Source organism: Batrachochytrium dendrobatidis (assembly GCF_000203795.2).
Source record: "Batrachochytrium dendrobatidis JAM81 unplaced genomic scaffold BATDEscaffold_6, whole genome shotgun sequence".
NCBI lineage: Eukaryota > Fungi > Chytridiomycota > Chytridiomycetes > Rhizophydiales > Batrachochytrium > Batrachochytrium dendrobatidis.
This window is the reverse complement of record NW_006281104.1, coordinates 671,945-691,045: the sequence shown is the minus strand read 5'-3', so window position 1 is coordinate 691,045 and position 19,101 is coordinate 671,945. Positions and strand designations below refer to the sequence as shown.

The following is a 19,101-nucleotide window of genomic DNA, read 5'->3' as shown; positions in this document are numbered from 1 at the left end:
TTAATCGTCGTCCATTACGAGAAAAAACAGTCCAAGATGTTCTCACTCGGCCATCGAGCGAAACCGAACTCCATTCACTGAAACTTCCGACTCTGCGCAACAACGATACGTCCACGTTCAAACCTTGCGAGTCTAGCATTCCATCAGAATCAAGTCAGGAATCTGATATTTCTGAAATCACGCCTCATATATCACCCAAAGTCACCAAGGATGCCATCAGCAACCTATCTTCATCCTCTGTTGATATATCTGAACTTGTCCAACGGCCTTCACACACAAAACGATCCTCTGACTCGCTCTTGCAATCAGCTAGCTTCAAGTTTAGTACTCCATTACAATCCATTCAACAAACTCGGTCACGTCTAGGGAAACTGGAAAGGCCCGTATCTACTCCAGATCAAAACAATACCGTATCATCTGCGGCTCCTAAATATTCTGATCCTCTTTCAAGGTTGACTCTAAAGCGAACCAATCTAGGTATAGTCAGTAACTCAAGTACACAGTTTATGTTGATTGAAGATGGCTTTGACTGATTATCCAATATGCTTTAAATGAATATAGGTCCGCCTGAAAGAGTAACTAAAACTCCTGTAGAGATTATCCAAAAACCAACACTAGATGAGCCTGTTTTAGAAAATAATGATCTTTTGCAAAAGAGTTTGTTTGATCCCATTGAACGCTTGCGATCTGCGTATCGGAAAGTCGAAAATACAACTCTTGAATCAGCCAACCATACTTTAACCAACCTGCACTCCCCACTTACTCAAACTTGTTTTAAATCAGCTGAACCTGATAAATGTTTTGGTCTTGAGCAGACTCATCAAACGCCTGCTTCACCAGTTTTTTCAAATGAGCGTTGTATTTCAGAGGACGATGACGATCATATTGCTATGGATTTGTCAACCACACTTGCGCCTGCAATCTTCAAGCATGTCGAACAACCCCTTCAGTTCACCGATAATCGAAGGGTACCTACGAGTCTATCTACGCCAATCGTCTCATCTATAAAGCTTAAACGGGACCGTTGCAATTTGGAAGATGCGTCTGGCTTATCCAAAGTTCCTTTTACAGACACGGTAAAGTCTGCATCAGATACAGATGAATATGGACACAGGATAAACCAGAAAAATTGTAATTCCACTCACCATTCACCAGCTGACTCGGTCACATCATCTTCTATGGCATTGGTAAGCAACGCCGCATTGGTATCTTGTCAATCCAAATCTACAACCGAGTCACCCGATGCTCAAGCCACTTCTAGCATCAATGGTTCTTTTACATCACAATACTCTACAGACTCTGAAAAAACAGTTTCCAAATCGTCATTGACTTTTTTGAACGATTCGGGAACATCTTCAATCTCAACACCACGCAATTATACTACAACTGGTGATGTTGCAAATACCTTTTTTGAACAAGATACCAATCGGACTCAAACAGCCCTGTCCCAGAACGTGATGTTGGCTACACCCGCTCAATCGACGTTGCCATCTCAATCTGCAGCTCACCATTCTTTTGAAAAAAACGCATCTTGTTCATACACCGAATATAGCATACCACTCCAGTCTGATGCACTTACCTCGACCTTTAACAAAAAAGATACGTTTACTGTTAATGGCACTTCGTACCAGCGAATCGAGCTAGTTGGTCGCGGAGCCAGTAGTAAAGTCTTTAAAGTCTTGTGCGAAACACAGCCCAACCAAACCACAGTGTATGCATTGAAAAAAGTCAAGTTGAGGGGTCAAGATCCAAGTGTAGTGGATGGGTACATTAATGAGATATCTTTATTGAAAAAACTTGCGCATCATGAACGAATCATTCGGTTGGTGGATGCAGAGATTAATATGCAAAGTGGAGTCATGCTAATGGTGAGTTATTTTTCAAGCAGCTTGTAATCTTTGAGGAATAGTCTGATTCCAGACTAATTGTTTCCATATTTTTGATCATGTGTAGGTATTGGAGTATGGGGAGATTGATCTGGCACACTTGTTAAAAAAAAGCGAAGGTGCTCCACTGAGTATCAATTTTATTCGAAACTACTGGGAGCAGATGCTGCAAGCAGTACAGGCTATCCACGATCAAAATATTATTCATTCAGATCTCAAACCTGCTGTAAGTGATCCAACTTGATTGTACCATTAGCTCCAGAGAAAATGTTTACTGATAAAAAGAATTGGATTGAACGTAGAACTTTTTGATGGTGGAAGGATGCTTGAAATTGATTGATTTTGGGATTGCCAAGACCATACCAAACGACACGACCAATATCCAGCGCGATCATCAGGTAAAATATTGATTTGTTTTGCCATGATAGTAAAATCGGTATTTGAACATGGCTCATCCATAAATTACTGTATGATTTGATTCAAGACCGGGACAGCCAATTATATGGCACCCGAGGCGATTGTGTTTGTAGAGAGCAATGGTGTGCGTGAGGGCTACGTAAAAGTAAGCAGCCATTTGGATAGTTACCTATTGCAACAACATCTGTGATGATTCACTTCAATATTTACAATTATCCATGTTGCGAATTTTAGTTGGGAAGAGCATCGGATGTATGGTCACTTGGATGCATACTATATCAGTTTGTATATGGTCATCCACCGTTTGGACACATGTCATTGATACAAAAGCTCCATTCGATTGTAGATCCAAGACACAAAATTATATACCCACCAACTGAGGATACAATGCTTCCACTTATTATCCAAAGCTGTTTGCAACGAAACCCGAAATTAAGATTGACGATCCAAGAGTTGCTTGATCATGAATTTTTACATCCAGGTTAGACGTATGCTTTTGAATCTATACACATGTAAGACTGCAGCTTTAACCATTGATGGTAGATTCATGCGTAGTTTCAGTGGATTTGGTACGAAGGATACTAAAGCAAGCCGCGAAAATAGGACTAAACAACGATAATATCGAACACGTACTAAAAGTGAGTTGTACCAAATCCATCAAGAAACTTGTTGATTTGAATCTGATAAACTATTACTGACATTTGTTTGGATAGGATGTGATGGACACCATACAACCTAGTAAGGTCATATGATGAAATGCTCACAGTTTTGCGGGCGTACAACTCCTAATGGTGTGACCTTTTATCAAACGGAACACGTCACACCATCACACACGACTTACTGTGATGATTGCAACCTGTAATTGTTAATCGGGATTTTCCTCAAATCATGCTACCACCTCCATAGCTGTACTCTTCTCTAAGTCTATAAATAGACCATATTTTCCCCTAGCTTTATCAATAAATTACTTTGATTACACACAGGTATAAGCACTTGGTTTTGTCTCGATTTGCTCGCAAGTAGTTCCTGACAAACTGGAAAATAAAATGACAAATTTCAACCACTGATTTCTTTTACAGATTCTAAAACTGACGAGCACCATGGCTGATACTTCTACTCTTTTCAAGGATGAAATCACTGGAGAAATGATATCCAAGTCGTAAGTGGTTGTATTGACTGTTTCTGGAAATACCATGTTTTGTAGAATGGCCAACCTACTGCTGTTGTTAGTGAGCTCAAGCGACGGACCAAGCAAAGAGCCAAGGACGCTGTCAAGGCTGAAAAGGCTGCTGCCGCACCTCCTGCTCCCAAAAAGGTTGCTACTGACGAGAACCAGATTGACCAAGACTCGATAGATCCTCGCATGTACTTTGAGAACAGGTCCAAGGCCATCATGAAGCTGCGAGAGTCCAAGGAGCCCAATCCCTATCCCCACAAGTTCCATGTCTCCATATCCATCTCTGCATTCATTGCCAAGTACTCTTCTCTTTCTGACGGTGAACGAGTGGATACAGAAGTCACTGTTGCTGGCAGAATACATAACATTCGCACTCAGTCCAAGGGTCTTATTTTTTACGATTTGCAGGCCGAAGGATGCAAGATTCAGATCATGGCATCATCGCAGGATTCAGAGAGAGACTTTGTGCAGGTGCATTCTTTATTGCATAGAGGAGATATGGTTGGAGTCCGAGGTTGCGCAGGTAGAAGCAAACGAGGCGAGCTGTCCATGTTTCCAAAGGACATTGTTTTGCTTGCGCCTTGTTTGCGAATGTTGCCCACTAGTCACTATGGATTCAAGGATCAGGAAATGAGATATCGCATGCGTTATCTGGATTTGATCATGAACCAGCATGTACGTGATAAGATGATTACTCGATCCAAGATCATCAATTACTTGCGCAGATTCCTTGACTCCAAAGGATTTTTAGAAGTAGAAACTCCCATGATGAACATGATTGCTGGCGGTGCTACTGCCAAGCCCTTTGTAACCCACCACAACGATCTCAATATGGACTTGTTTATGCGAATTGCTCCTGAGCTATTTTTGAAGCAACTCATTGTTGGTGGCTTGGACCGTGTTTATGAGATTGGCCGTCAGTTTCGTAATGAAGGCATTGATCTGACCCATAATCCTGAATTCACTACTTGTGAGTTCTACATGGCCTATGCCGATGTTCATGATCTGATGAGCATGACTGAGGCCTTTCTATCTGGACTGGTCAAGACTCTTACAGGCGGGTACAAGATCAAGTACCATCCACAAGGCATTGCTGACGGTGCTCCGGAGTGGGAAATTGACTTTACACCACCATTCCGTCGAGTCTCGATGATTGATGAATTAGAACGAGTGCTAGAGTGTGTTTTCCCAGCTGCCGCAGATCTGGCTACCCCTGAAGCTACCAAGTTTTTGTCGGATCTGTGCATAAAGCACAATGTAGACTGCTCTTCCCCACGTACCAGTGCTCGTCTTTTGGACAAACTTGTTGGAGAGTTTATTGAAAACCAATGCATCAACCCCACCTATATTACAGATCATCCTCAAATGTGCTCTCCTTTGGCCAAGGCACATCGCAATCGACCAGGTCTTTGCGAGCGATTCGAGTGTTTTGTAGCAACCAAGGAGATTTGCAATGCGTATACTGAGCTGAACGATCCGTTTGATCAGAGAGCGCGATTTGAGCAGCAGGCAGCAGACAAGGCAGCGGGTGATGATGAAGCTCAGCTTGTGGATGAAACGTTTTGTAATGCTCTCGAGTATGGACTTCCACCAACAGGAGGTTGGGGTCTTGGATTGGATAGACTAACCATGTTTTTAACTGATTCCAACAACATCAAAGAAGTTCTTCCTTTTGTAAGTGAATCGGATTGTTTATATTTTTTTACGTTTACTAATTCATGTATAAACATGTATAGCCTGCAATGAAGCCAGAAACACCAGCAGAAGCCAATGCTCGTGCCGAGATCTGATATGCGTATTGAAATGAAACTGAATGAATGGTGAATAGTGTGTGAACTGTATATTGATGGGGTGTGTGCTGTAAAAGTAGTGGCACGAACAGTCGAAAGCGACGCCAACTAAACTCTCGGAAGCTACTGGTGAATCTGCTACAGCACTAGCGAGTTGGCCAACAAGTACTACCTCGACCATGAAATACTTGGCTTTTGAAAGCCTGGAAAAGATTAACAATCAGTTGTCCTGCATCGACAAGGGTGATACTCGCATATTCGGTCGTATCGAAGCCTATTCCTGTAAGCAGTTGATATCAGACATTCTGTAGCTGTTAGAGTCATGTATTGATCCTTTATATAGGCAAAAACACTGGTGAGGACAAGAAGCTCAAGCATCACATCGAGTCCAAATACAGCGAGGAAGCTAATCTTGGCAGTCCGGATGCTTCCATGTCGCCCATTCTTACCCCTGTATCTCCATATGGCCCATTGGCCCAGCTTACTTCAAGAAAAACCCTCTTTTATCTTCTGGCCACTCTTAATGCTGCATATCCTGACTATGATTTTAGGTACTGCTGCTATGATCGAGTCTATCCAAATTGTGATGTCAAAGTGCATCCGATACTGACCTTGTGAACCATTGTTCAGTGATGTCAAGCCTGAGTATCTGACCAAAATCCCCACTGTCGGCCTAGTTGTCAACAGTGTCAACAATATGCTTCTTGTTCATCTGGGAGACACTCAAAACGCCGAAGCTGTTGGCTCGTCAATATGGTCTGCAATTGACGATGCTTGCACTACAAAAGACTGCGACATTTACTCGTTCAATCCTGATAGAGAACTCGAACCCGATGCAGAAGAGGGCAATCTATGGAGCTTCTACTACTTTTTCTTTAACAAAAGACTCAAGCGGATGCTGTTTTTCACTTGCAGATCTGTCAGGTAGAGTCCTTTAACCTCATGAGACTTGAATGCTATGAATTGACTCAACTTGAATACTATATATAGCTCAATGGTCCCAATCCAACCTGAAGAAGATGCTTTATTGATATCTGACTCGGACGATGCAATGATGGAAGAGCCTATGCATCGCTCAAACTCTTCTCCAAGCCTATCATTTGAACAGTACACAATGCAGCCTTTTCAGCTGGATCTTTAAAGAGCTCATTTGCTTACACTATTGGTTCAGCTAGGATACTGCTCGAATCAATCTCTGCACTTGAAGTCGTTTTCAGCTAATGGTTTATTTTAAGCTTTTTTGCCCAATTCATCCCATCTTTTGCGATGTATTTGGCAGTCGTGTTATACAGCCATATCCACATAAAATGGAACACCAAGAGTGCCCAAATACATAATAAACAGCCAGTCTCATGTTTGATTGGTGCCAATCTTACTGGGCAACGTTGTGCCCTTTGAACTCATTAGTTCATTGGTCTTTCTCCTCCGTGCTCATCCTTGTATAAAACAATAAACGAATGTTCAATGCAGCGTTCGTATCTCTGTTTCAATAAATTCTACATTTTCGACATCTTTTCAACCTCCACCTTTTCTTTCCAAAACAAACATCATGACATTTGGTGACCATCATGAAAACAACAGTTGCATTCTTGAAATGTTCTCTTGAACTCGAACGTATCCAATGTTGGAATACAACAGTTTCTATAAACCAATCAATCAATCTCTAGTAGGTCTGCATAGAATCATTTGGCTTCTATAACCCATTCTTGCCTCAACCTTTCACATTTTTTCAACAATCCTTTGAAAATATATACTGCCACAAGAAATCAAGACTGGATTGTAAGATAAATTTTATTTTCTCGCCAATTTCGCACAAATATCAATATAAAACTCATTTTCGTTTCTTTTGTTTAGGCTTTGGGGTGGTCGGGGGAGATGGCTGAGCATTGACGGTGGATGAACCAGTCGATTCGGTCTCCGCTAAAGTAGACGACCGAGAGATGCCTGCAATACGAGCACTTCCTGTTCCACCTAATCATCAACACGTTAGCCATCCAATCAAACTCTAATAATGGCCAAATCTTGTTATAAACAGGACTAGAATACAGTAAAAGGCTTACCTATTCCACCACCCTCCATGTTTACACCTTGAGATCCACGTAGCATGTCCTTTTTGCCTTTGCCCTTTTTAGCAAAAGCTGCACGAAATTGCTTTGGAATCCATCGCTCTATTCAAATTAGATGTAGTGTGAAATACACGAATCAGTTTGTCACGCTATAATGGCATCGCAGTGAAAAATAGGCTCGTCTATGCATTGTGCCTATGCAAACCATACAAGTACTTACCAGGGTCAGGCTGAATGTCAGGATTGACTACTTTGGGCAAAATCGGCTTTCTTTTACGTTTTGTCTTGGGCTTGTCTGCTTTGTTTTTCGTGGCATCACCGTTTTTACCAGCAGTCTGCATTCGCAGTTGCTGGTTCATTTTGCGTTTCATCACGGCAAGCTCAAGTGCATCTGCATCCATCTTTAATGCATGCATACTCTCATCACCTTGATCAGATCGGGAGATGGATGGAGTAGGAAGTTGTTTGGCGTACTCTTCAGCAAGTGAAGAATCAAGATGAGAGTATGAAATGACCAATCCAGCAATGGCACGTACGTCCAACGGATCAAATTGAACAAGCTCTAAATAGTCTTTAGAAGCAGCCTCATACTGTCCAAGTCGAAGTTTAAATGCTGCCAATTGGGCCAAAAGCGACATATCCTTGATCTAGATTATACAAAAATAAAATTAGACATGCTTTGTGCTGAAGCAATCATAGATTCTTGGATGAATAAACGCGTAGTTGGAGATCTATTTCAAACTTACAAACTTATCCTTTGCAGCAGTCTCCAATACCTTTAATGCCATCAAAGAATTACCCATTTTTCCATATACCCAACTCAAAACAGACACTAATCCTGGACGATACATAGCAAACACGTCCATCTCCAGCATTTTCTCGACCTGATTTACCACATCTTCATAATAGCCCAGATTGAGAAGCACTTGAACAAGGGTAAGCTGAGCCGAAGCAGAACTGGGAAATTGCTCCACAATCTTTTCAAGTTGATTGCGAAAGGCAAGCATTGTAGTCACATCTTTGGATTTTTTTTGACGGAACTGGAGTCCTGCAAAAGCCAATTCAATGCGATCAATATGGGGATACTTTTCTTTGAGTACAGTAAGCTGTTTCGTTGCTTGTCCATTCTAAAATTTTAAATGTGTTGATCATGTCAAGCATTAGACACAAGTGCTGCATTAGCGCTGTCTCGACTATAAAAACTATTAAATATAGACGGACTGAAATTCAAACTAACCTTGCCAAGATAAATAGAAAGCAAAGCATTGTTGATTTCCATCACATTACGTTGGCCGGCATTTAATTTCAAAAGAACGTCACTGGTCATAAAGTTTTTATGAACTTTGGCAGACTCGAATAGATCGTAATGTTCTCCACGAATTGCCATTAGATTGTTATGTATAACGGCGGCGATGCTCTTTTCCACACTCCTAATCCAAAATAAAAACCATCATACAAAAAGTATATTGGCACTCGGATAAGTACAAGTCAATGAACCTAACAATGAATAGACCAAGTAGATTTGTAATTTACGTACATTGATTGATTGATACAAGTATATTGATCAAGTGCCTTTTGAAAACGGCCTTGACATTGGTTAATATATGCCAGTTGTGCATTAATGACAACCAACTCTTTTTGAATATCTTCTTTCGAGTAACCATCTGCATTCATGGACTTGGTACACGTGGCTATTACAAAAAACACAAAATTGGTTCAAACTTGTCAGACTAGACTGAGATGGATGTACGCTATAGATTCTATTTCACGTCAGATTACATTCTAATACAGTTTACCTTGTGCATTGTAAAGAAGCTTTTCAGCAGTATCGTAATTATGCTTGCCAATCGCTTTACAGGCACGGTTATACAAAATTTCAAAGGTGGGAGATTCAGTATTTGCATCGTCAGCACCATCGTCGGTATCCATTTCAGATCCAACAAGTACTTGAGCAGCTTCAGCAGCCAGTATATTGGCCAAGATTTCTACTCGATATGTATCAGAATGGTCATTGGCGCTAGCTAATAGAGGTTTGTAAACCGAGCTTATGCACTCATTGAACCGTTCAAGCCTATACAGCTAAATGCATGTCAAAGATTAACAAGTTATGATAAATAGCAACTTAAATATACTGACAGTAGATCTAATCTCAATTTCTATAAAACATAACCCTTACCACTTGACCCTTTAAATGCATGAATCGAGTATAAAGTGGCGACTTTTGAATCTCGTCAGCCAATAACGCCTGCTGAATGAGCTTCAAGCTATCTTCCAATGAATTAGAACGATACAGACAGTAAGCAGATTCAAAATAAAGTTCTGCCATATTTTTAAATTTGGATCCCTTTGTTGATAGCTTGTGGGTGGATAGTGCATTTGATGCATCAGCGTATCGTTCTAATTTGACAAGAGCCACAAGCTATATAAACATCAAATTAGAGTTGAATGCATAGTAATCGTGGTAAGATTGGCAGTGACATTACCTTTGTTCGAAGTGCATCTACATCGGTGTCGGATATTGCCAATACTGGCGATAGCAATGGTTGGTAGAATATTAGATCTTGCTCTAATTCACTTATATAAAGGCAGTATTAGAATGGCCACATACATTTGTCACAGACTTTCACTGCCTGCTCCAATGAATCGGTTGTTGGCTCTGAATGTCCATTTTCTACCAATCGCCTCAACTGCGAATATAACTGCTGTTGCTTGGTGTTTTGCATTCCTTTGTTTTGGTTTCGACAAACCCAAAAAACACTCGAATCGCTAACACTACAATAAGGACTAGCCACCAATTGGATTTAGAGGCCAGTCGGTAGTTACACATTGGCTGTATCTTCATTTTGGCATTCGAATCTGGTACTGATCTGGATAGTTGAATGTCATTGATTGCTAAATAACCACTTCAAACACGTTCATTGAATATCTCGAGATTATCTAGTACAAACAACTCAAACATATACTAACAGGATTTGGTCAACACATGGCTAGCTTCTTATTCCAGCTATCCCATCCATCTTTCTACAGCACAACCTTGCCACAAACGTGATGGACAGATCGGCATGTCACCACCAAATTCAAAAATATTGGTTACAAGTTTCTAGTAATTGATCAATATATTGATTCTTTTGCTGTCTAATGGCATAAATGCTTTGGCCAGTTGATATATTTTCAATACATATGCATGTACTCGAACAATTTCTGAGCTGTAAAGGTTGATGAATTCCAAGCAAATATCCAATTATTTCAAAGCAACTCCGTTTGAGACACATGATATAGTCAAATTATTCATCTTTGCATATCTCAATCATTAAACTATTATGCTTATATAACCCCAGTTATTGCCAATTTACCAAGCATTCGGAATCCAACTCGACTCGACAATAGCATGATATTCTACAAAATAGTTTAAAAAGCTTGGTATGGAAAGGTGATTAGAAAGTATGAGCAATATCTATGTCTAATGATAGCAGTTGTCAAAACTCGGGAGCATGACACCAGCCAATCTGACACTCATGTATAGTAAATTAAGACCGTAAAATTTGCGATGCACACCAAACTACACTAAAACATACCATCAAATATTAAAAATGATAGCAGCTACACAATTATTAATAAAAACGGGCAGTAAGCTTAGATAATATGCATGATTATTTAGTTCGCATAAATCAATGTAGCACTGCAAAAACTACCAAATGTCCAACATTTTAAACAAGGAAAATCAAATTGAATCGCAATCATGCAAATATCCCGCATCAGACTGCTTGCTAGCCCATCTTTAAATAAGCATGATATGCTTACACAGCAATAGTCTTATCTTGGTCTTCGGCTTATCTTACAGATAGCATTTACTGAAAATGTTAGCACACACATAGACTCTAAGGGTGGATCTCATTAACTCGAGCTTCAATCAGCGACTAAAAAGTAGATTGACTACAATTTGCATCTGATACTGTTATGCTTGGACCAATAACGCTTACTAAAGCAAGCTTTGAACATATTGAAGATAACTTTACAAGCTGCTCAGCCTTAGATTTAAACTTGATTCATGCAACTCGATTGAACCCTGAAGCGTACATCACTACTAATAATCTTATTACTATTTAAACCGTCAATATGTCTTTCAAACACTAGTCATTTGGCAATCTAAAATCAACTCGCATCCACAACTATTTTTCTGAATGATTCTTTTTTTAGTAACAGTTCTAGCCGCGGTATCTTCCATCAATGCTCAAACTCTTACAACACGACCTGTTGAAACATCTGCATCATCTGTTGTAACATCTGCATTGTCTGTTGAAACATTTGCATCATCTGTTGTAACGTCAACATCATCTGTTGTAACATCAACATCATCTGCTGAAACATCTGCATCACCTGTTCCTACTAAAAGTAAATGGTCTGATTATAGACCCATCAAACTCGATCGCGATGCTGGAGTGTTGACTTTCTTTCCGTATACTCCTGAGCAGCGAGACACGTTCGTATCAAATGCGGAAAATATTTTCAAAGCAAGTTGTCATGTCCATTATAATCTGATACCATAATCAACCCAGTTTATTAACCAACACATTATACTTGAACTCCGACTATTCAATATGTTTAGGCATGGGTCAATTTTGATTCAAAAATAAAGCATCATGGCCAAGAGGCAAATCCGTTTCCTGGTCTCAAGCATATCCGAGACAATATCGGAACCCTTACTGATAAACAGCTCCAGCTTGGGTTATTGGATGTATTCATTCGAGCTCGCGACGGACATACTTCTATGGTTACGGCTGGTCCTTATAGCTGTTTTCTCGCTACCATAGGCATTGATTTTGGATTTGTTGATGGTCCGGGCGATGTTATCAAAGACCCGACAATCATTGTCAAGGAACCTGTCAATGAGAAAATATTGAAACAACTAAGCAACACCACCTATAGCCAGATTAATGTTGGAGATCAACTTCTCAGTATCAACGGCCTCAATTTCTACAACTGGCAAATTAAAAATCGAAACGCTATCGGTGGATACAGCGAAGCTTCTAGCCAGCGTCAAGGATTAGAATACTTGACATCCAGATCTGGGTCTCATGCTCCACTTCCTGATGAAGACTCTATCAAACTTAAATTCAAATCTCGTAACGGTACCATATATGAAGTTGATGCACCATACATGTCTGCATATCGACGTACTTGCTGGGAATACTCTAGTCAACTTTACAAAAATCTGACAGGCGTGACTCTTAGTATGGATCCACACAACACAGCTGCTGTAGACACCAATGATCATGCTTCGTCAGTCAAAATAACTGATGATCATGCCACAAGTTTCAAACTGGACATGTCTTTACGCATTCCTCGTAATAGTCAAAAACAGGATCAAAACAGTCAATATCAAGATGTGGGACGATTATCAAAACGCGATTCACAGATTACATTTCATGAAACAGATATACTCGAACTGTCTTGGGCAATTTGGAACCCCAACGAGCAAAACATGGGAATCATCAAACTGGAATCATTCAGGTCCACACTTCGTGCAACAAACGTGCCAGGAATTCCTGAAGGAGTTCTTGAAGTAAGGAAACTATTGACCACTGTGCTCAAAGACACCAAATCTGTCTTGATCGATGTTCGTGAAGGTGGTGGTGGAGCAATGGGCTTTTCAAGTGGTATTCCACAGCTTTTCAAGGCGGACTTTCAACCATTTAAAGCAACATATCTCATGAACAATGTCACATACAATATGTTTGTAAATCCGCCCATAGATTTGGAAACATCCCGTGATGCTTGGTCTAAAACACCACCTGGAAGCAAGTACTCAGTATTGCATGATCTTATAGATCCAAAGTCGGCCAACGATTACGGTCAAGTGTATACCAAGCCAATGGGTGTATTTACTACTGGTGATTGCTTTTCTGCATGCGAAGTTATGACGGGATCTGTGCAGTCATCTGGAGTCGGAACGGTGTTTGGTGAAGATAGTACGACAGGCGGTGGTGGCGCAAACGTTTGGATTTTAGATCCAGAGCTTATCAATTTCGACCCAATCGACTTTAAACCAATGCCATTCAAAAAAGAATTGACACCTGATGCCACTGATGCATTTTACAACAGAATGACTTTAGGTCATCGAGCATTAGTTCGTAATGGCAAGCATAATGGACAGTGGATTGAAGACATTGGCATTGTATCTGATTTTGTAGTCCGACCAAAACTGGAAGATGTTCTTTCTGGCGAACATAGCAATTCCCAGTATAATTTTATTGCCGATCATTTGGACAAGATTGGTCAAAAGACTGGCCAGAACAAGTTGAAATTTTTGGCTGAACCATTTAATATTGAAGCGGTTCTTGGAGCAGGCAATATTACTGTGGATATTGATGGATTTACGTCGATTCAATTGTTTGCACAAGACAAACCGCTGACTGACAAGATCGCCCTGTCGCCAGGTCATCACAATATTCAACTTCCTGCAAACAGTAGTCAACAGGATATTGGAAACAGCGTGGTCACCATTATTGCCAAAAACGACAAGCATGAACTCAAGACCCATCGCAACATTCGGACTATTCCTAAATTGAGCGACTACATTAATATCGCCAAACCATGGACATTTGCAGGACCCAATCAATCTGTTGGAATATACAACTCCCCGCTAACACCCAGTGGAAATGGATGGAATTCTGTAAATGGCACTTGGGTTACTGGAAATGGCACTCAGTATGCCAGTATGGTCGACACTATGCTAGAAGCATTTTTCTTTGCAGAGGTTGGATCTCGTATCAACATTGAATATGATTTTTCTATCAAGACTGAAGAAACGTTTGATTTCTTGTACTTGTATGCTTATTCGAATGGCGAGGCAGAGTCACTGCTGAATACTCCAGGACAACCAGGTCAGCCAGACACGTATGGCGTGTCTGGAACCAAAGATGAACCTAATGGCAAAGTACAGTTTACAACCAAATCCAAATACTTTTCTGTTGGATTTAAATTCAAATCTGATGGAGCTGTACAGGACATTGGACCAGTGATCAAATCATGGAAAATATCACTTGCCTAGATTTGAAATAAATTCATGAATTGGGATGTTTAAAGCAGTTGTATGATGTAATGGAGTGTTGAATGTGAATAGAAAATCAAATCAACTTGTTATTCATAGGACTTGCGGATACTTTAACGAGAATGTCAATATTACTCGAGTCATGGCGAGTTATTAAACTTTCAGCATGAATTGATTGACAGTCAAACCCAATATCTGGATTGTAATGAATGAATCTGGTGATTGTACAATGAGTGGTCATGTCAAAGGAGAAAGGACATGTTTAAAACCATATGATGGATGTTGCGTTTGGAGTAGGAAAGCATAACGAACATTCAGTCATTATATAATCCAAAGCAAAATACAAGCGTTTCGTTTTACGCAAGTATGTTTGTTCAAAATCCAGCAAAAAATCAATCAACCAAAAATAATTTGTTCAAAAATGCCCCCTGGGTGGATTGAACACCCGACCTTTCGCTTACAAGGCGAACGCTCTACCACTAAGCTAAAGGGGCTTGACATTTTTGAATATTATTATTAATAACTGCTATTCTTATTAATGCACATGTACATTTTGAATCAATTATTGGGGTTTGTTATAACCTATTCACAGCTTCAGTCAATCCCACACTTGTTTAATCTTGAACTTTTAAAGTTAAATATTGGGTGATCAGTGTGTAAGCTACTGTTGTATTTCTGAGACATGCAATCTGTATTCTTGAACTAGAACGTGAGCACATCTGATTTTAGGATACAATACTAAACGCATACAAATATACTGGCCATCTGAAGAAATAATTAGAATTCAAATGTAGAATCAGATTTTCAATTATAAGATAGGTTTATTAACCCTAGTCCAACATATATTTAATCGTAGATGCAGTTAAACAGTTGGCTCTAATTGAATTCAATTATTCGCCAATGATTGCAATGCTAGTACCATGATGGTCGCTGGAAAAATCTATCCACGATGTGAAGTAAATGATGGGCTATTGCATGGTTCAAAATAAAGATATTGAATGAGATTTCTGGACTACTAAAACTAATCAAACAAGTGTCAAATGAGTGGTGGTCAAGACTTACTTTTGAGAAGTACCAGGCGTTGATCCCTGTTGTCGAGCTGATCCAAATGCAGATCTTTCTTGTTGTGCAGATCCAAATGCAGATCTCTCTTGCTGTGCAGATCCAAATATAGAGGAGTCGGCACCAGAGCCAAATATAGATCCACCTTGTGGCTGCTTCTGACCAAATGAAGCAAATCCACTAGTATTTCCCGATGCAAACGCTCCAAATCCTCCGCCACCAGAAGTGGCAGTAGCAATTGATGGTGCTAGTCCACTGCCAAACGGTGAGCTAGTTTGAAACATAACATAAACATATAAAAAAAGGTTTAATCAAACAGCAAGTATGTTGGAATCAAACTGAAAATTCGCAATCGTCATGATTGATTCATGGAAGCTAATCTATATCAATCAAATACCAATGATCTACCTTGAAGCAGCTCCAAATCCAGATTGGCCAAATACTGGTGTATGCTGTGCACTAGCAAAGGGAGATATCATCGCCGGTCCAGATCCAAACGAACTTTGTCCAAACACCTGCTGTTGATTAGTATTTTGTGAATAGGACCCAAATACGGATGAAGCTTGACTAGTTACAGGGGCTTGTCCAAATGAAGTAGTGGATGCAAACTGTGACTGATTTAAAGCTGATGTTGTAAATGTTGTCGTATTTGGCATAGTTGAACTAGACCCAAACACTGAATTCCCGAATCCGGGAGATTGACTAATAAAAGAACCGGTGGTAGCTGATGCAGTGGTAGTGCCAACTTTAAACATTGGATTAATGACATTGTGTGGTTTGATGGAGCTTGTACCACCAAAGAAACTAGAAGTACCAAATGGATTGGTATTTAAAGTGGTGACAGGCTGACCAATGTTTTCAGGAGTATGTGCGTTTGGTGTTTGTACACACGATTCCGATAACTCGGCGTCATCTTGCAGATCATCCATGTCATCACGCACAATATCAAACGACTCTAGTATAATCAAATAAAGTTAGAGTCTAATTCAAAATTGGCCTGTCAGTCACCATTGTAGAAAGCAAAACATATATACCAGTATCAGAATGCGAATCAGTAACATTAAAGACTAAGCTGGAGTTTTCAAAAGCGGAACAGGTAGTAGACTGAGCATCGTCAGTAGAGACTTGGATAGCAGAAACAGATTCAGGTTCGGCCTCGTCGTTTTCATCTGCAACATTTTGATCCTTAGACTCATGATCGCTCTCCACACCTTCTGAATCATCACCGACGGTATGATCTACATCCCCCTCAACATCCTGATCTTGGAGTTCTTGAGAATCGGCTTCGTTATCAACATCCTGATCTTGGAGTTCTTGAGAATCGGCTTCGTTATCAACATCCTGATCTTGGAATTCTTGAGAATCAGCTTCGTTATCAACATCCTGATCTTGGAGTTCTTGAGAATCAGCTTCGTTATCAACATCCTGATCTTGGAGTTCTTGAGAATCAGCTTCGTTATCAACATCCTGATCTTGGAATTCTTGAGAATCGGCTTCATTATCAACATTCTCACAATCCCGAGTTTGATCAGCTTCAGAAACAGGCTGATATTGCTCATTAGTTTTAGAAAACTGCGATTCCTGAGTTTCTTCAGACACCACTAGCTCGTCATTCTCGGTACTTTCGAGATTTTCATTGGTATCGGCTGTAGGATAAACAGAGAGAGAGGTTGAACATTCTGGTGTATGTACTGATGACGTTGTGGTTTGTCCAGCTAAATCATCAGCCAAATCAATTTCTGCTTTTACATTATCCATCGCTGGTATGGTTTCCACAAAAACCTTGCTTGGTTTGGATATTGTCGAGACAGGTTCAGTTGAAGAGGACTGAGTTACAGTCAATTCAGAATTGCCAGTTGCTGATTTTACATTAGTGCCAAATAACCCGCTAGTAGGCTTGGATTGAGGTGTCGAGGTAAAAAAGGCAGATGGCGACGCACCAAAATCAAGTGGTGCATCTTTATTCAACGGAACAGACATGTTTGCAAATAGATTCTTGCCAGGCCCGCCACCAGAAACGGCACCAAAGGAAAAGGTAGTCGAGGCAGCACTAAACAACCCGGTAGACTTGGTGTCTTTGGATTGACCGATAGTATCAAATGAGAACCCAGGAGTAAAATTAATCTTGGCGGCAGAAAGCGATGCACCAAACAATGGTGGCTTGGAATTAGTTTGAATTGGACTCTGAGCCGATGGGTGCACAGGTGCATGCAAAGTATCCACTATACTTTCGTCAATCGACTTTACCGGTGAGGGAGAAGCAGAATTTTTAGAGTTTGACTGATCATCCGATTCACGTTCATCCTTGAGTAAGTATTCATCATAAGCAGCTTCGTCTTCTGAATCGCGTTCGTCGTCATCTTGATCATCTATTTTGGCTTGAGGCGAGTCAATAAATTGAGCCGCTGGCATATTTTTCGCAGGCAAGAACTGAAATGCTAACATGGGTGCTTCTGTTTTGGATTGGCTAGTGACTGGAGAGTCTTTAAAAGAAAACGTGGCTTGTCCAAATGCGCTTGGTTCAGCAGGTAGGTGTGGTTTCAACGCATTGTTGTATTCAGTAGGTTTTGGATTAGTAAACGAAAACCCTAATGCAGCAGGAGTTGAAATGTTTGAAGTATTGGACTTGCTTTGAGAAGGGATTGATGAAGCTACAGTCTTGGATGAAAATACGGATGCAGTGGTAACAACTGGTGCAGGTATGGTTTCAGCAGTAACGGTGGTATGCCGTGGTGGTAATGGTTTCCGAATCAACTCTTTTGGTGGGATATTATACCCAGCAGAAACATTTACATGAACTAATCGTCCAGTGCGCGTCAGTACCTGCTTCAGCATCAATCGATGCTGTCGTCGCTTTGTATGTTTGGCAAGCACTTCAGAGTCAGTCGCTATTGGTAGAGAAGGATAAAGAGCACTTTCATCAGCAAAGACATCTTCTTCGTGTAGTCCAAATACATTGCTGCTTTGTCGGGACGACGCTTTAGAAATGATGGGACTGAAAGATACGCGCTGAGGTGAAGCTCTAAAGCCATTTCTTTCTTTTGCATTGTGCCCTTCCTTGGACTTGTCAAGGTTCAACGCATGAAATTCTGTCAAAAGTTGATCGATTCGAGACGAAGCTACCATTCCAGCCTTGGTGATGTGATGTACGGTGGAACATATCATTTTCCAATTAGCTGATCGAGCCAACTCCTTACGCTTCGCCAAATGCACATCAATAGTGTTTTCAAGCGTTTCTAAATTGTGTTGAATAGTCATAATTTGGCTTTGAACATGATAGTGTTTGGCATTAATCTTGGTACGCAACTCCTGAGCCTCTGGACCCAAGATATTTTGAGAAATAGTCCACGTAGATTCAGGCTCAGTTATCACTTTCAGACGGGATTCACATTCCTTGCATTTGACTTCAATATTGAGAATGCCTGATAGCAGTTCTTCTTTGACATTCCCATCGTTGCAGTTGAATTGTCGTGCAGCTGTAATGCGTTTCATAAGCTCTGCTGTGATTGATTTGACAATAGGAAAATCGCCAAGAGCCAATTTTTTTAAATCCTTTGATGGATCTGTAATGTCGCTCCGCTTTCTCATTTTTTCGACTTTGATATCTACGTCTTTTGAAAACTTACAAAACGATGCAAAATCAGCTGATAAG

General features: G+C 40.4%; 5 protein-coding genes across 5 annotated transcripts; 4 read left to right on the top strand and 1 right to left on the bottom strand.

Annotated features, from left to right (window-relative positions):
- Window positions 1–1,643: 1,643 nt before the first annotated feature.
- Window positions 1,644–2,774, top strand: BATDEDRAFT_5200 (uncharacterized protein; the record flags this gene model as incomplete). The annotated part of the gene is made up of 5 exons (XM_006678765.1): window positions 1,644–1,868; window positions 1,954–2,112; window positions 2,189–2,284; window positions 2,371–2,448; window positions 2,538–2,774. Coding segments are annotated over 5 exons (795 nt in total), but the record flags the coding sequence as incomplete, so codon positions are not given.
- Window positions 2,775–3,396: 622 nt separating this feature from the next.
- On the top strand, window positions 3,397–5,313 carry BATDEDRAFT_19596 (lysine--tRNA ligase KRS1). Its single transcript, XM_006678850.1, has 3 exons — window positions 3,397–3,462; window positions 3,534–5,154; window positions 5,217–5,313. Exons 1-3 carry the CDS (start codon window positions 3,404–3,406, stop codon window positions 5,268–5,270), a joined length of 1,734 nt encoding a protein of 577 aa, XP_006678913.1. The 5' UTR covers window positions 3,397–3,403; the 3' UTR covers window positions 5,271–5,313.
- Window positions 5,314–5,409: 96 nt separating this feature from the next.
- Window positions 5,410–6,787, top strand: BATDEDRAFT_35104 (RNA polymerase III-inhibiting protein MAF1). Its single transcript, XM_006679043.1, has 4 exons — window positions 5,410–5,552; window positions 5,614–5,821; window positions 5,901–6,194; window positions 6,261–6,787. Exons 1-4 carry the CDS (start codon window positions 5,450–5,452, stop codon window positions 6,409–6,411), a joined length of 756 nt encoding a protein of 251 aa, XP_006679106.1. The 5' UTR covers window positions 5,410–5,449; the 3' UTR covers window positions 6,412–6,787.
- A 314-nt stretch (window positions 6,788–7,101) lies between these two features.
- Window positions 7,102–10,059, bottom strand: BATDEDRAFT_24986 (uncharacterized protein; the record flags this gene model as incomplete). The annotated part of the gene is made up of 10 exons (XM_006678917.1): window positions 7,102–7,241; window positions 7,331–7,438; window positions 7,557–7,983; window positions 8,083–8,463; window positions 8,574–8,766; window positions 8,874–9,027; window positions 9,133–9,415; window positions 9,513–9,755; window positions 9,820–9,863; window positions 9,945–10,059. 10 exons carry the CDS (start codon window positions 10,057–10,059, stop codon window positions 7,102–7,104), a joined length of 2,088 nt encoding a protein of 695 aa, XP_006678980.1.
- A 1,458-nt stretch (window positions 10,060–11,517) lies between these two features.
- Window positions 11,518–14,387, top strand: BATDEDRAFT_24985 (uncharacterized protein; the record flags this gene model as incomplete). Its single annotated transcript, XM_006678916.1, has 2 exons — window positions 11,518–11,859; window positions 11,943–14,387. The coding sequence occupies 2 exons, from the start codon at window positions 11,518–11,520 to the stop codon at window positions 14,385–14,387; spliced, it is 2,787 nt and encodes a 928-aa protein (XP_006678979.1).
- Window positions 14,388–19,101: the final 4,714 nt, after the last annotated feature.

Coding starts and splice junctions, on each gene's coding strand:
- BATDEDRAFT_19596 (XM_006678850.1), top strand. CDS start 3,404: ATGGCTGATACTTCTACTCTTTTCAAGGATGAAATCACTGGAGAAATG. Junction 3,463..3,533: donor GGAGAAATGATATCCAAGTC/GTAAGTGGTTGT, acceptor TGCTGTTGTTAG/TGAGCTCAAGCGACGGACCA. Junction 5,155..5,216: donor TCAAAGAAGTTCTTCCTTTT/GTAAGTGAATCG, acceptor AAACATGTATAG/CCTGCAATGAAGCCAGAAAC.
- BATDEDRAFT_35104 (XM_006679043.1), top strand. CDS start 5,450: ATGAAATACTTGGCTTTTGAAAGCCTGGAAAAGATTAACAATCAGTTG. Junction 5,553..5,613: donor TCGTATCGAAGCCTATTCCT/GTAAGCAGTTGA, acceptor TCCTTTATATAG/GCAAAAACACTGGTGAGGAC. Junction 6,195..6,260: donor TTCACTTGCAGATCTGTCAG/GTAGAGTCCTTT, acceptor TACTATATATAG/CTCAATGGTCCCAATCCAAC.